The sequence below is a fragment of the Asterias amurensis genome, chromosome 20 (assembly GCF_032118995.1).
Source record: "Asterias amurensis chromosome 20, ASM3211899v1".
NCBI lineage: Eukaryota > Metazoa > Echinodermata > Asteroidea > Forcipulatida > Asteriidae > Asterias > Asterias amurensis.
In genome coordinates this window covers 3,641,922-3,657,625 of record NC_092667.1, presented here as the reverse complement: position 1 = coordinate 3,657,625, position 15,704 = coordinate 3,641,922, and the positions used below count along the sequence as shown (strand labels likewise).

General features: G+C 37.8%; 3 protein-coding genes across 5 annotated transcripts in view; 2 read left to right on the top strand and 1 right to left on the bottom strand.

Moving 5' to 3' along the window:
* Positions 1-44: 44 nt before the first annotated feature.
* Positions 45-5,776, top strand: LOC139952493 (armadillo repeat-containing protein 1-like). The gene is made up of 8 exons (XM_071951636.1): positions 45-155; positions 1,097-1,300; positions 1,795-1,869; positions 2,079-2,170; positions 2,749-2,956; positions 3,396-3,512; positions 4,368-4,442; positions 4,873-5,776. The coding sequence occupies exons 2-8, from the start codon at positions 1,226-1,228 to the stop codon at positions 5,065-5,067; spliced, it is 837 nt and encodes a 278-aa protein (XP_071807737.1). The 5' UTR covers positions 45-155; positions 1,097-1,225; the 3' UTR covers positions 5,068-5,776.
* A 363-nt stretch (positions 5,777-6,139) lies between these two features.
* Positions 6,140-13,005, bottom strand: LOC139952492 (eukaryotic translation initiation factor 3 subunit I-like). Its single transcript, XM_071951635.1, has 9 exons — positions 12,859-13,005; positions 11,968-12,148; positions 10,686-10,751; positions 10,069-10,218; positions 9,779-9,906; positions 9,330-9,440; positions 8,159-8,248; positions 7,370-7,536; positions 6,140-7,094 (listed from the first exon to the last, which is right to left on the bottom strand). Exons 1-9 carry the CDS (start codon positions 12,859-12,861, stop codon positions 7,013-7,015), a joined length of 978 nt encoding a protein of 325 aa, XP_071807736.1. The 5' UTR covers positions 12,862-13,005; the 3' UTR covers positions 6,140-7,012.
* A 1,732-nt stretch (positions 13,006-14,737) lies between these two features.
* Positions 14,738-15,704, top strand: part of LOC139952233 (GREB1-like protein) — a 34,697-nt gene continuing 33,730 nt past the window's right edge. For all 3 annotated transcript variants that reach the window (XM_071951301.1, XM_071951300.1, XM_071951298.1), the window contains exon 1: positions 14,738-14,845. The gene's annotated coding sequence lies outside the window, so the exon portion shown is untranslated. The remainder of the gene's footprint in view (positions 14,846-15,704) is intronic.

Below are 15,704 nucleotides of genomic sequence, written 5' to 3'. Positions count from 1 at the left end.
CAATCAAAAATAAGCACAGCAGACGTAGACCAATCAGCGCGTGAGCTTTGTTGAGGTCGCCATTTTTAAAACCCAATTGTGCACAGTGTGTATATGTGATTCGTGCGTATTTCGAGCAGACCGGAGTTTTTGCTGCAAGAAAATTCCCTAAATTGGTAAGTTTGATGTTTTTCTTTTACATATTATTATTCTTAATGTATCTTGAAGATGTATTGTGTAGTTACACTGATTAAAAAAAATATAACGTCTGTGTGTGCTGCTGTAAAACTAAAAAAGTAAAAACTTGTTTATCGTTTTGGTTTTGTGTGGTCGGATTTATTGCTGTTGGGAAGGTCGAGTTGACTTATGAGTTATAAAACGTACTTACTGACGATGGCCATACTAGACGGCTGTTTAAAATCTTCAAATATGAGACTAGGGCTAGGCCGGCCCTGCGTAATTAATTAGGGTTTAATGGCAGTGTATATTTTAATCATGACAACGAGTTAGGCTAAATTAAAATTGTCCGAAATGATATCTCACTTCCAGATTCTGAGATTGTATAGCGCCCTCGTTGACACAATTTTGACAATTTTTGTTAAGAATGGGAATTTAAGTTTGTATTTTATTTGGGATAACTTTCCGTATGGCGCCACCACTTTTTCACTAATTTTTACAAAAAGGGATTGCTCATTGAGGTAAATTTAGATACTATATTATTTCATATCAAATGAAAAAGTGGTGGCGCCATACGGAAACTTTTCCTTTATTTGTGGTATTCACGAAAGGATTTTTTTCCCAGAAACATTGCTATACGGCAAAAAAACATAAAAATTGAAAATGAAAATTTGCTTTTTTTTCTACATTTTTTTTATCCTTTAAAATAGTAATAATATGAATGCATCTTCAACAGGCCAAAAATTAAAATATGAAACAACTGAGTCATGAATTAAATTTTATTAAGGGGCCTAATCCATGAAGAAAATTCACTTTTTCAGAGAAAATTTCTGAACAATATGCAAAATTATAAATCGAACCTTCAAGTGGAACTGATGCCACCAACTTATAAATTCATTTGTGCAGCCACTTACACTGTATTTATTTGGATCTCTTTCAGGTTTCTTTCATCTTCATGTATTTTAGCTCAAGTTGTGAGACTACATCTTTAGAAGCAGAGGACAGTTCGCTAGAGGGACAAATAATCAACTGCTGATATTTTGATCATTGTAAAGAATTGAAATCCAAAATGGATGTTTGTGCCGTTGTAAAGCAACTCAGAGAACTGGCGTCGGATCCCAAGAACAGAGAAGCCATCGTCAAGGTAAAAAGAGAAGATTGTCAAAACTTGCATCAAGGCAGTTTTGGAAGTTTTTAATTGACTAGATTGACTAGAAAAAATGCAAGATATAGACAAACAATCAGAGGGCACTTATAAACACTGATTTTTCATTTTAAATAAGCTGCGTGCAGTAGGGCCTACTTCAAGTTCCGGTACCTTACCTGAAATTACACAAAGGCCCCATCAAAAGTTTCCCATGACTTTATTAAAGATTTTCCACAGAGGATGGAACTATGTAAGTGCCCTTTCAAATTGAATATTGCCTTGCCCTCTCAAAGATGAAACTTCAGGCCTGTAGTACTCTGTTTTGAAATAACAATTTCAATAGAAACTGACAGCCCAGGGTGGTTGGACATTTTCAATCTTGTGCATCCTTTGCAAGGTAGCAACATCAAAGACTACAGGAAACCTTATAAACATTTCATATGCCCTTGTTATGATTTACACATCTTCCATAAATCGTTATTATTTTACAGGATCAGGGATGTCTACCAGGCCTAGTACTCTTCTTGGATAATGAGGACTCCAATGTTGTCACCACAGCACTAGAGGTTGGTTGAAATTCAACATATTTACAATTTTTAACCAACATTCCTAATGTTGCTATTGACACTTCATTTTCAGCAGGATGTATAAGAACGGTCCGTAGATGGACAGTTGCCTTGAGAAATAACCTCACCAATTACAGGTTTAAGCATGATACAATAGTAAAGTTCTTCTAGATCATTAAGAAAGTTGTACTTGCAATGATTGATTTCAGACGCTGCAATTTCTAGCCGAGTGTCCAAGCAACCGACCTGTCATGAAGAAGGAACTGGGCATGCTCATCAGTCTTCAAGATATTTTAGACAAGTATGTATGAACATTTTAAGTCTATCAATACCAACAGAAGCCTTTGCTTGATTCTGTTGGACCCCATGAAATGCAACTTCTTATAAAGAATATCAATGATATGCACATGGCACATAATCATCCCATAACCTGAACTGTACTGTTAAAGGCAGTGGACACTAATGGTAATTACTAAAAATAATTGTTATCATAAAACCTTTCTTGATTACGAGCAATGGGGAGATGGTATAAAACACTGTGAGAAACGGCTTCCTCTGAAGTGCCATAGTTTTCGAGAAAGAAGTAATTTTCCATGAATTTGATTTCGAGACCTCAAGTTTAGAACTTGAGGTCTCAAAATCAACCATCTAAACACACACAACTTCGGGTAACAAGGGTGTTTTTGTCTTTCATTATTATCTCGCAAGTTCGATGACCGATTGAGCTCAAATTTTCACAGGTTTGTTATTTTATGCATATGTTGAGATACACCAACTGTGAAGGCTAGTCTTTGACAATTACCAATAGTGTCCACTGCCTTTAATGGACATCCCTTTATGCCCATTTTTTTCTGTATTTTAATACATTATCTCGTGCAGGTCCAAATACAGCATCAGAGCCCAGAACCTAGCTAAGGATATTCATAGTAGATTGACGGCACCACCGAGCCCAAGCCCCCTGAAGCAAACCCAGAACACAACCCAGCACAAACCCCACGGCAAAGTCAAGGGTAACAAGTTCTTTCTGGGCTCAAACAACAAGAGAGGAAAAGTGGTCACGCTACAACTCAGTGGGCTGAATGATCAGGTTGGTTAAGTTATTTTCCCTTGAAAGTCAAGACTTATGAATTGGTTAACCATTAGGGTGTCATGGTATAGAGCAAGTCCTAGTGGACTAGTCTTTCAGGATGTGGGTACCAGTGAGGGCAGAGATGGTTCTTGTGATTTATTTAGCTTGGTGCGCTACATATTTGGCAGCTAATACTCCCAAGGGAGCTGAGATGGTTTAGGGAATGGAACAAAGATGGCCCAGTGACCAAGGGTAATAATGTTGAAGCACCATGAGCGTCACTGAGTGACGGACCTGAGCGCTATACAAGGAGCCACTATTATTATCCCGTTTAAGTTTCCAAATGTTTCCCTGTTGTTAAAATATTAGAATTGAACACTTTCCCTTGGATAAATGTCTCCAATCATGTTACAAGGTAGCTTTTGACAGTGTCATCTTTACCTGTTTTACTTTACAGACCCACAGAGATGCGTGTGAAGAAGAACTACTAAAGGTCAAGGGTGTGGTCAGTTTCACCTTTGACCTTTTCCATAAGAGATGCATCTTGAGAACGAAGGCAGACTTGAAGCCAGAGGTGAGGTGTTTTCCCATAGATCATGTATGAGCTCCATACATCAAAGATTCGGTTGTCACTTTTAACTCCATTAAAGGCAGTGGACACTATTGGGTATTACTCAAAATAATTGTTAGCATAAAACCTTACTTGGTAACGAGTAATGGGGAGAGGTTGATGGTATAAAACATTGTGAGAAACTGCTCACTCTGAAGTAATGTAGTATTCAAGAAAAAAGTAATTTTCAACGGACTTGATTTCAAGACCTCACATTTAGAAAATGAGGTCTCGAAATCAAGCAACAGAAAGCACACAACTTCGTGTGGAAAGGGTGTTTTTTCTTTCATTATTATCTCGTAACTTCCATGACCGATTGAGCTGAAATATTCACAGGTTTGTTATTTTATGCATATGTTGAGATACACCAAGTGAGAAGACTGGTCTTTGACAATTACCAATAGTGTCCACTGTCTTTAAAGGGGCTGAGTCTTCATGAACAAGCAGACCTCTGACTGTATATTATAGTATTAAACACTCTCACCTAGTTACAGCAAGCTTGCATGCTCTCCAAAGATATGATATGGAGGGAGGACATGCAGCAGCTTGTGAGAGTTCATTTAGTTTCTCAGTCTGTTCTGTTTTTAGGATTGTATCTTCTAATTCATGTTTTAATTCCTGTTAGTGTAATAAAATAAATGAAATAAGGTCTACTTTGATCATGACCACGACACAGCATTTGAAAACATTTAGATTTAATGATTAATGAGCAGATAAAGAAAGTATAGTTGCCCAGGTTTTGGGTTGTTATTTTCCCCACTGACTCTTACTCCCATGAATGCTAGTTGCGTTTAACATTTGAATACTTTATTTTCCTAGATCCTGGTAGCTGCTGTTGCAAACACACAGACAGTTTCTGCAGAGCAAGTCATTAGAAATGAATATGGAGAAGAGGTACGTTAAAGTTATATTAGATTACACACCTCACAGTCTTTGGGATATCATAATGTACATACAAATTTGAACTTGTTTAATTTATTTATGAACAACTATAATTACAAGGTGGTCATAGATTCTGCTCTGCCTAAGTGTTTAAAACTCGTTAGTGTTACTTTTTGATCGATTTATTATTTTTGTTGCCTTGTTTTTCATACTGTACCTCAAATTGTCTTTGCTTTGGACTGTATTTTGTTAAGTACAATTATATTTCTGCCTGGTCACATCAGGTGTCAGTAGATATACCAGGTAAATTGTGAATTGTTTTTGTAGTTCACTTGCACTTCTGGAAATGATAGACTCACCTGGTAAGTCTGCTGCCACCTAGTGTCCTTGAATGTCGCCCATTATTGAGGTTAAATGTTTGAACTAAACTATTGTCCTGCAGGTGTTTCTGTCCTTTGGTGCTAACCCTGCCACGGCCAACAAGGAAAACAACTCCTTACCTGACTACCTGCCAGAGGACGATAGCCCAATAAAGGGTCTAGACAAAGCATTATCCCGCAAGGGACAGGGTGATCAGCAGCAGACAAGCTGGCTCAGTACGGCTGCATCATTCATATCAACAAGCTTCTACTGGTGAGGTGTCTTAGGAACCTCAATGTGTAAATAATTCAAAACTCTTAAAAAGCCTTTGCTTGTCGAGTGACCGAGAGTTGTGTATAGACTTGCGATTTTTTTTGTACATTTCATGACATTTCCTGGCAGGCACGTTATATTACGATGGCCTCTGTGTCACAAAAAGCTGCCTAGGATTGCGTCAAGCATTTTCCAAGGGTTAGCAGGGAATTTTTGCTTACACAGCGCTTGCCCAGTAAGCAGAAAATGGAGATCGCAAGGCGCAAAAAGTCATGAAATTTGGTCAAGGGATATATACATGTACGTACATCCTTAAATTTCACCAAAGAGTCGGCAAAAATTCAATCATATACAACTAACTACATTTATTAATTTCATCAGTTGAGAAATCAAAATTATTGTAAATACTTATGTTAATGTGTCTTTTTGTTATCTAGGGAAGGGCAAGCAATCTCTTCACCAATTTTTTTCTCGTTGAGTTTATCAAAAGTAACATGTGCTGATTTTCCCAGTTGTGTTTAAAAGTAAGGGGACAAATGACATGCAATTACAGGTGATAATTTTTAAGCATCACAGAATTGTTACCAATTCCAAACTTGAGATTTGTTGTAAATTTTAGGCTATCTCTTGATTCTGTAATTAATATACAATGTGTAATGTTTTTGTAAAATGTAAATAAAAAGTGGATGAAGACAATTTCAACTTGTTCATGTCTATTTCATTGCTAGTCAATGTATATACCCGATCTAAGCATGATCTAGTGTTTGTAACATGGGATTTGAGGCATTGCATGATGAGTTATCAATATATATATTATGGTTTGCGGTAACACCATGTGTGTATCTACCTGCCAGGTAGAATTAAGAACTCGCTCCATGGTAGTGCAGTTAATAACGATCCTATGCTTAAGTATTAGTCCCGGCTGATTTTCTACTTTTCGCCTAAGCAGGACGGTTCTTTTTAGAACTGATAAGTCCCCAAAAAAAATCGACATCGCAGTAGTAGAGTATATAGCAAGACAATCGCTAGTGTTGATTTTAATCAAATTTACAAAATCATGACGCAACAAAATAATGTACAAGTTCTCATTAACTTTATTTCCAATGATGCATGTGACACCTTATCCATGAACATCACCTTCTAAATCATTCTTTGTTTATTTTAAAAGAAAAGTCTACATGAGTACCAGTTAATAGATTAAATCCCCCTTTCTCTTGAAAAGTGTTTGATGACCAAAATTATTCGCAACAGGTCTAAAAATGTCATCCAACCAAAATAATGCTTTTGAACAATTCGTACAATAAATAAGTTTGAAAGAATTTCATTTTTTTTAGTAATATTCTGTTGTTTTTCTTTTGTTGCAAATACATGTACTGTTGTTATCCATAAACATAGCATTGATTACACAACTTGAAAACATGACTCAAGACACTAGCATATTGTTAACAGTTTCTCTAACAGAATAAGAATAAATGCTTATCGAATTAAACTGCTACAAAACAAATAATGGGAACCACTCAGAAAGGGGATACTCAATTCACTGAATTTTGGCTGGTAACCTGTTTCTACCAAGAGGTAAACTCCTAGTTGATGCATGGTTTACAAAAAAATATGTCACACTTTGAAATAGAATAAGGAATGATAATACATGTCCTAGACTTATATATGTATGACGTCAACATTCTTACCCAAAATGAGGCTATAGTCGCACGTCCGCCACCACTTGCAGTGGCTGGTTTTGGGTTAGAATTGCGACGTAACTCGTGCATAAATTCTAAGACAGGTGTATAGATACATTATGTTTAAATAAATGAAGTTAAAGAAACTGCCTGCATCTCCTACCCACAGCTTTGTTCTGTGACTTCAAATATTTGCAAAAATGAAATAAACATAGGTGACTTCTTCCATGAGAACTTGTGGATTCATTTTTCAAAACCTTGACTAATATTTTAATACTCAAACTCAAAATCGTTGAACTGTGGATCGAAAGTGTGTATTCTGACATAGCCATCCTCACCACCACTGCTGTATCTGTTGGAAAGAAAATAACAAATTGTGGTTAAAGAAACATTTAATAATAATAACAACTAGTTGTTTTGTAGAGCACATTTCACAATAACTGTCTCAATGCACTTTACATTAGTGTCATTGGGCCAAAATCATTCCTTTAATCTTTCTTAGCTCCCTGGGAGTATACAATCTGGGCAACCATAGCGCTCCAAAGGCTTTTTTAAACTCATATGAACTGCAGTAAATTTAGTTTCAAAACTTGAACTTTGAAGTCCAACTCTGCCATTTTTACTTACCCTGATCCATCCGGGTTGTATGCGACACTGTTGATTGGACCAAAGTGACCTTTGACCCGGCCAAATTCTTCTTCGAAGATGAGGTGGAAGAATCTAGCGTCGAATTTGCCGATTCTAGAAGAGGTGGTTGTGACGTCCATGGCTTCTTGCCCTCCACCCAACACCACCTACCAAAAGTATATCAGACACAAAATATTGTTAAATCTAAATAAATAGTAATAACTTGTTCTTTTTAACGCATTACACAAGTGCCCTGCAGGCGATTTCACGAATTGCTAGGATTAATCCTATCTCGAGTTAGGACGAGTAACTCGTCCTAACTTAGGATCAATCTCAAGGTCTGCATGCTACAGTGCAGGGTTGGGACTCGTCGTAAGTCCTAAGATTAGTCTTAAGTTAGGAAGAGTTTGGTGAAATCGACGGCTGGTCATTGGCCAAATAATACTCCTTAAATCTTTTTCAGCTCCCTGAAGAGTATACAGCCCCGTCTGCCATGGCACTCAAAAGGCTTTTTCAAACACAATATCGAACCTCCTCCCTCGCAGGTACCCATTTACACCTGGGTGAAGAGAAGCAATTGTAAGTATCTTGCTCAAGGACACAAGTGTCATGACTGGGATTTGAACCAACACCCCTTCGACATAAACACTAAAACTTGAATCAGTTGCTCTAAACCTCAACCACGACACCCTACTACCTGCACTTTCCACTTAAAAGTTAAGATGCATTTATAACCATTTATGATAAACTTTTAATAATTTCTGACAACATATGTACTAGAGAACTTACATGATCTTTGTTGGGTGAAATGGCTGCAGAATTGACCGGCCTTTCTGTCTTGTACACTTTCATGTAGTTTAACGACTCTGCATCAAACAGCTAAAGAAAAAGACGGGGGAAATTGGTTTTTTTTAAGAAATACATTTAAAGAATGTTTTTGCTTTACTACACACTCTTACTCTATCTATGGCAGGTTTTTGTAAGACAGTGAACTACCCAACTATACAGACATGGTTTGCATGCAGCCACACAAACCAAGCAAAAACAAGAGTTTTGAGGGTCTCCCTTTGGAAGGCATCCTACAAGGTCAGTCAATTGTTCTTTCAAATTAAATGCACACACGCCAGTACTGGGCCCAATTTCATGGCTCTGCTGACCAATGAATTCTGCGCTTATGATCACCATTCTCTGCTTACTTTGCAAGCTCTAAATATCTGCGCTTGCTGTGAAAGCGAAGAATGCCTAGTAACCTTGAGCACACAGACCCAAAAGCCAATATTCCCCACTAACCAGTGAAATACGCTTGCTGTAATCGCAGAATTCCTTGATTTCGCATGGGCTGATTCTTTGCTTACTGTTCGCAAAGCCATAAAATTGGGCCCAGAGGTGGAGTTCACAAAGAGTTAGGACTAGTCTTATCTCGAGTTAGGACCAGTTACTCGTCCTAACTTAGGACTATCAATGCAATTTGTGAAATCGACCCCTGGTCTGATACACCGTCCCAAAGAAATATAATATTGCCATGCCCCTGGTGTGTTTCTCAAAGTCTCCCTTTAACAATATTAATTTTGTAGATTGAACGCCTCTTCTGGGAGTACACATGGGCCCAATTTCATAGAGCTGCTTAGCACACAAATTTGCTTAGCATGAAATTTCTTCCTTGATAAAAAAAGGTTTACCAACCAAATTTCCATTTGTTGCATATTGCTTGTTATAGGTACTCATCTGTTGTTTGCTTATCCTGAAAATCACGCGAAAATTTGGTTGGTAATCCTGTTTTTATCAAGGCAAAAGATTTCATGCTAAGCAAATTTTTGTGCTTAGCAGCTCTATGAAATTAGGCCATGGTCACACATGGTCTTGGCAGACAGTTTCTGGTTTTTTTTAGAGAGCACCCACAACTTGTAAATGTTATACGCGGCCTGAAGTAAACAACAACAAGAAACTCCCTCTTTGTTACCTTTGCTGTGTTGTCTTTAGAAGCAGTAATAAGAGTCATCCCATTCTTGGATGTCTGAATGTCGTTGATCGGTCGACTGTGTTCATGAACGGAATGAATCTTTTCCCCGCCCTGGTAGGTAAACAGAAACATAAACATTTCAACTATTGGAAAACGAATCCATTAACGATGTATTGTAATCAGACGATGAAGTGGTTTTAGTTAGAATTTAAAACTTTGCAGGGTGAAGACACAATCTAGTAAGTTTTATAATAACACCATGTACACAAGTGGGACTTAAAACTTTGCAGGATGGAGATACAGTCTATTGAAAAGAACAGGTTGTGCATCACTCAACGTTTCGATCACTATACTTTAATGGTCTTCAGGAGAAGTCATCAGGTTTCAACACTAAACCCACACGGTATGTTTACCAATATCTATCTCTAACTAATTAACCAAATGCTTACCTGCATGTCCCATTGTACCAGCTGCCCATCATCGTGACCTGTGATGAGGTATTTATCTAATCCGTTGGCTATGGCGCTAGTTACTTTAGGCATTGTGACCGGGATTGTCAAGTAAGCGTCATTGTCTTCTGTTAAGCAAAAAAAAAGGGGGGACATTTGTTGTAATCATTGAAATTGACAAAAGTTGAAAGTCAAAATAACTGTCCTTAGTTCAAACTTTAAAGTTATGTTCAGCAAAAAGTTGTGCAATGTCTAAAAACTAATGAATATTTTGTTGCCATTCCACTTACTCATTTGCTGGTGATCCCGTACGTCAAAAAGAAAGATCTGACATTGTTGTCCCATAGCTTTGTCTGTTGAGAAGAAGAGTGTGTTTCCACTGTATGTGAAACCACACGTCCTGACTGCTGATGGTGTGTCGAAGGAATTGATGCATTTACCTGAAAATGAAACATGAAGATAACAAATGAAATGCAGAATCCACAATCCATTTAAACCTCCCCACCAGGGCTCAAGTTCATAAACATGTTATGCAGTAATTACTGCTTTTTTGTTTCTTTGCTAAGCAAAAATTGAATGGGGCACCATTCAAGGCAATGCAAACTGAATCAAAATTTGGCTGGTATTTTGCTTCTGCTAAACAATACTATTCTATGCTTAGCAAGTTTTTGAGCTTACAGATTTTATGAAATTTATTTCTAAGCAACTGTCTATCAATTTTGCACATGGGTTACTTGGTAACTTTTGTCTACAAAGATTAAGGATTGTTACAGCAAGCTATTCAAAACGTTGTAGCAAAACTTCTCTCACTCAGTGACAGTGTAGATAACCACAACGAATCCCTGATCAAATGCATATATACTTTGTTATGAAGTTGAGCTTGTCAAACCTTTGTAATTGTTCTTACCCGTTTCTAAATCCCACAGCTTGCAGGTGTTGTCACCAGCTCCAGTAAGCACCTTAGTGTGATTCCCTGAGGTTTGAGGAGTCAAGGTACGTAACAGAAGATCACAACATTAAAGTTGACTTTCAATGCTTTCTTAATGGCAGGCCTGGTATTACATGGAGGTCATGGCCTGTGTTGCCCCTACTCTTGGCCTTGGTACCATAGCCAGAGGGGTGTCTTTGCATCTTTGGGACAGTACCCTATCATACGCCGCTCCAAATCTGTGGAACAATCTCCCACCTTGCATGGAAAGTCTTCTTCACTTAATTCATTTAAATCTAAGTTAAAAACCCATTTGTTTACTTCACTCATTTAATTCATTCTTGCTCTGTTTGTGTATTTGTTTTTCAATTTTTTCTCTGCATTTTTTGTACACCTTGTAATGCGCAGTAGAGTATATTTGAATAGGTAACTGCGCAATATAAATGTCTGTTTTATTATTATTATAAAGTTGGACATCTTGTTTTATCTGCCATTTACATGTAGATGTATTGCAAGTAAACAATTTGGATACAGCAAATGTTAACACCTTTTACCAAATCCTGGCCAAAAGCTTGATTGACACCCCTTCTAAAGTTTCCCCTAGACATAGATTTTCCCATTGAAGTGCCCCTTGCAAAATGAAAGAGCCCTTGCCCCTTCAAAGATGAAACTCAAGGTTTGCAGAGGGAACGTTTTCTAGAATCATTTTTTTATCACTTTGTCAACCCCCAAATCCCTTAAAGGAACACGTTGCCTTGGATCGGACGAGTTGGTCTATAACTGAGCGTTTGTAACCATTTTGATAAAAAGCATATGGTTGGAAAGATGTTTTAAAAGTAGAATACAATTATCCACACAAGTTTGCCTCAAAATTGCGTGGTTTTCCTTTTACTGCGCGAACTAACACGGTCGGCCATTTATGGGAGTCAAAAATTTGACTCCCATAAATGGCCGACTGTGTTAGTCGACGAGGTAAATGGAAAACCGTGCAATTTCGCGGCATGTTTGTGTGGATCATTGTATTCTACTTTAACAACATCTTTCTACCCATATGCATTTATGAAAAACAGTTACAAACGCTTTTCAAAGACCAACTCGTCTGATCCAAGGCAACGTGTTCCTTTAACCTGTGAAACTGACAGAAGCACAAAATAGGATTATGCGCACAGTGCAATTTTAAAAAGACAACTTAAGTGTATATTTTACATATCAGTTGTCGCTATTTAATAATAATAATAATAAACTTGACGTGAAAGGATACAGTTGACATCTATACACCAGACAGCTCCACCATGTCCCTCATACGTGCCGAGTCGTTCTCCGTTCAGCGCAAACCATACTGTTGGATGCGTATCTTTAGCGCATGAGAAGAGAAGATCGCCCTCAGGGCTGTAGCGGATCTGCGTGATGGCCCTCTCGTGGCCATTTAATGCAATGGGTTTCTAACATGGGAAACAATCAAACAATTAATATCATTCATTTTGTACATAAGACGTACATGCCTGACAGTACAATAATGTAACACACATTCTAAGTTTAAAAACACATGCACCCTTTTTAATCAAAATAAACCAGTCAATTTTTTTTAAAGAAGGAATTCTACAAACAACAAATAAAACCAAATGAATTATAGTTATACTAGTGATTTTCTTGACTTGTTAGTTTTGTTTCTTCTGTTAATGTTGCATTAAATTAAGAACACATTTCTTTTATAATTTTATCTTTTTCAATTCCATTTTTGATTTTTGTATTATTTATATTTAAATTAAAAACATAATCAATTCAAATTTCAATCGTGAAAAGGTAGCCGTCCGAATCATTATATAAAACTGATATAATTTGTTTATTATTTTATATACTTTAAAGGACTTCCGGCATATCTGGGCACATTTTGGGTGACAAAAATGCACCGAATGCCCTGTAAACGCAGTGCGTTTCCCCGCGATTTATTGTGAGCACACCGCCCCATCCCAACAAACACAATTCCCGTTTATTTTGGGGCGCAGTTATTTCTAATCGTACATCACAAATTCCACCCCATAACAAGATAAACAACTTTCCACTATCAATAGATGATATGAGTATTATAAAAACCTCGTAAAAGTTCACGATTTGTCTGTAAAATCAGTCAAAATAAAGAACTAAAACTTACCATATTGAAGCCTACTGATTGTGCAAAAAGAAATTGTAAGAAAATCTTCGCCCCACAGAATGGCTGCACGGTGTTTATGTAGCCCCTGTGAAGATTACTAAATGCGGGGGCGAACTGGTAAACTAGCAAGACAGAAATGGGGCGAAATGGTTGAATGAAATATTCAGCATGTGAACATTTCGCAACGATGAAGTGCAGAAACCAGACTAGTTAATTGTTGATGGCCGCACGGTGGCGCACTTCTGCTTTGTTGACAAAAACAAAAATTCAGACAAAACATTTGAACAGAGATTGAAGTGCATCTCATCTGTTTGTTTCCTTTCCATCCTAAACAACAATTGTTTTTGTAATCAATATTTAATGATTTTTGTTTTTACTTTGTATAAATCGGAATAAAATTATGAGCACAGAACTAATGAATCTTTAGCAGTAATAGTACCACTTTAGCAAGGTACCACTTGAAAAAAATATACAAAATAGTATTTTTTGTACGATGTTTTGACAGAAAACTAAAAGATTTGTACAATTCATTTTCGATCTATTTATTTGCGTATCCGTATTTATATCTATTTACTAGTTAGACCTAAACTGTCCTACATACTTAAAAAGAAATACAACCCACTACAATAAGCATCCAAAAGCGGTGCGGGAGAACTATGAAAAATGAACTCGCAATGACAAAATAATGTGTATATTATCGCGGTACTTATGCGTCGCGCCAGTTGTTGGCGACGGTGCGACGACCGGGGGCGACTACTCGACGCGAGGGCGCGACACACACACTCCTCTGACGCCATAAAGGAACCAAGTGTTCAATTCTATTTTTTGTCAGACTCTCACAGAAAAAAATTGACTATGATTTCGTTTTTTGATGATGTGTTGTTGAGCCATATTATAAACAAAATTTGTGAGAAAGTCCTACCTGGGGGGGGGGGGGGGGGGGCTTATTTATTGTACATGTGTATCAGTCTTCGAACGCATTGATAACGAAATAATTCGACTAGATAGGGGGCCGGTGTCAGATGCAAATGTGTCAGCCATGCAATACTGTCCGCTCCGGACACTTTTGCATATGCAATCGTGTCCGGGGCTATGCAAAAACCGTCCGGCGGACATACATGTACATACATGTATGTGCGCGCGTAAGCGTGCATGCACTGCGTGATAACCTACGTATATGCAGCATGAATATTCACGTATTTTATGATTGCAGCTAAAACCCAACGGCCGAACATTTCCCATGTCATTTATGACATGTACTTAGCTTGTAAAAAAAAAATGGCAATCGTGTTCCGTCGACCAAGGGCGTTTGATTTACTGCAAGGACGGTTTTGCACGGGGCGGACACAACTGCATATGCAAAGTGTCCGGGAGGACACAATTGCATTATACAGCAGCGTCCATGCGGACACGATTGCATAGGCAAAACCGTCCGGCAGACATTATTGCATATGCAATAATGTCCTCCTGATATTATTGCATGCGACACCGGGCCTCCCTAGTATAGAGCCTGCTAGTTTTCAACAAAATAAGCGTTTTCGGTTTAAATCATTAGAGTTTATAACATTATATTTTCTTACAACTTTACATAATTTCCTTTCCGGCTTGATTGAGGGCAAACAGGTCATTCGAATTCCCAAAGTATTTCAGTTCAATCGACAGAAAGAATAATCTTTTTAGAACCCCCCTTCTAGCGCCAACTTGGCGCGCCCTGCAATTAGCTATCAGATTGCCGTCCCTCCGATAGTTACTTTGTCCCCCGTGGATTAATGCGTTGCCCCTCTTTCGGTCTTGGACGTTCCTGACGTCACGGGTCCAGTCTAGACCAGACAGACGGCCGGCCTCTAGTAATAAAATAATAGCAAGGAGGCAGCTAGCAGCCACTAACCGCAAGTGTACACACACATGTGCCCGCTGTCGTTTGAGTTGCCGTTTGAGTTGCCATTACGATGACTTTCTGCAGACGGTAAATTCTCCACATTACTCCGTAAGTTTTCCTTTTCCCTTCACCCTTTTCCCAGTTTATTTTCTGTAAAATGACCATGCATTGTTATTGTGTAGAACAAGCTGGACCATTCTGTGTGTTCTGCGCGGTGCCAAATAGGTGAATTTGTGTTATTTTTAGGTGAACTTGGAAGGTGAAATTGTATATCTTGGATTTGTAGAGCTAGCTCTGTTGGTCGGTGGACCGGGGATTGCGCTGTTTGCACGCCGAGCGAGATAAGTACCTAGCCACACGGACAGAGACACGCTGTATTCGACCTTGAAATATCAGCATAATTAAAGTAAACCAGTGTGTACGCCCAGCATAATGGCCATTTAAGATGTTAAACTATGGATGCAATTTCTATGTCATGATTTGCTGCCATTATTATTATTTGAAAGAACACCAAACGAACAAACTAAACTAGGGCTTGTTTGTTAATGTTATTTTTTTGTTAAGCTTTTAAGTTTAACAAGCCGTGAAATTTTAATGAGTTTGATTAAAATTAAATAATTAAAAGTTTAAAACTGATTCAGGCCTAACTCAAGGATAACTTTCCGTATGGCGCCACCACTTTTTTACCCCTTTTTACAAAAAGGGATATCTCATTCATTGAGGTAAATTAGATACTATATGAAATTTCAAGATAATAGAAAATAAAATCACAATTAAAGAACAAAATTAACTAGACTGGTACATATAGTCATCTAGTACAAATCTACTCCAATTTCACACAGTATGTGAGCTGTCAGATTTTGCTCAGCATAAAAAATCATGCTGAGCATAGAACATGTTTATAGCCAGCCAAAATACTGTATTACTCTATTGTTTCTGCAGGTATGCAAAGCTATCTATGGTTTTA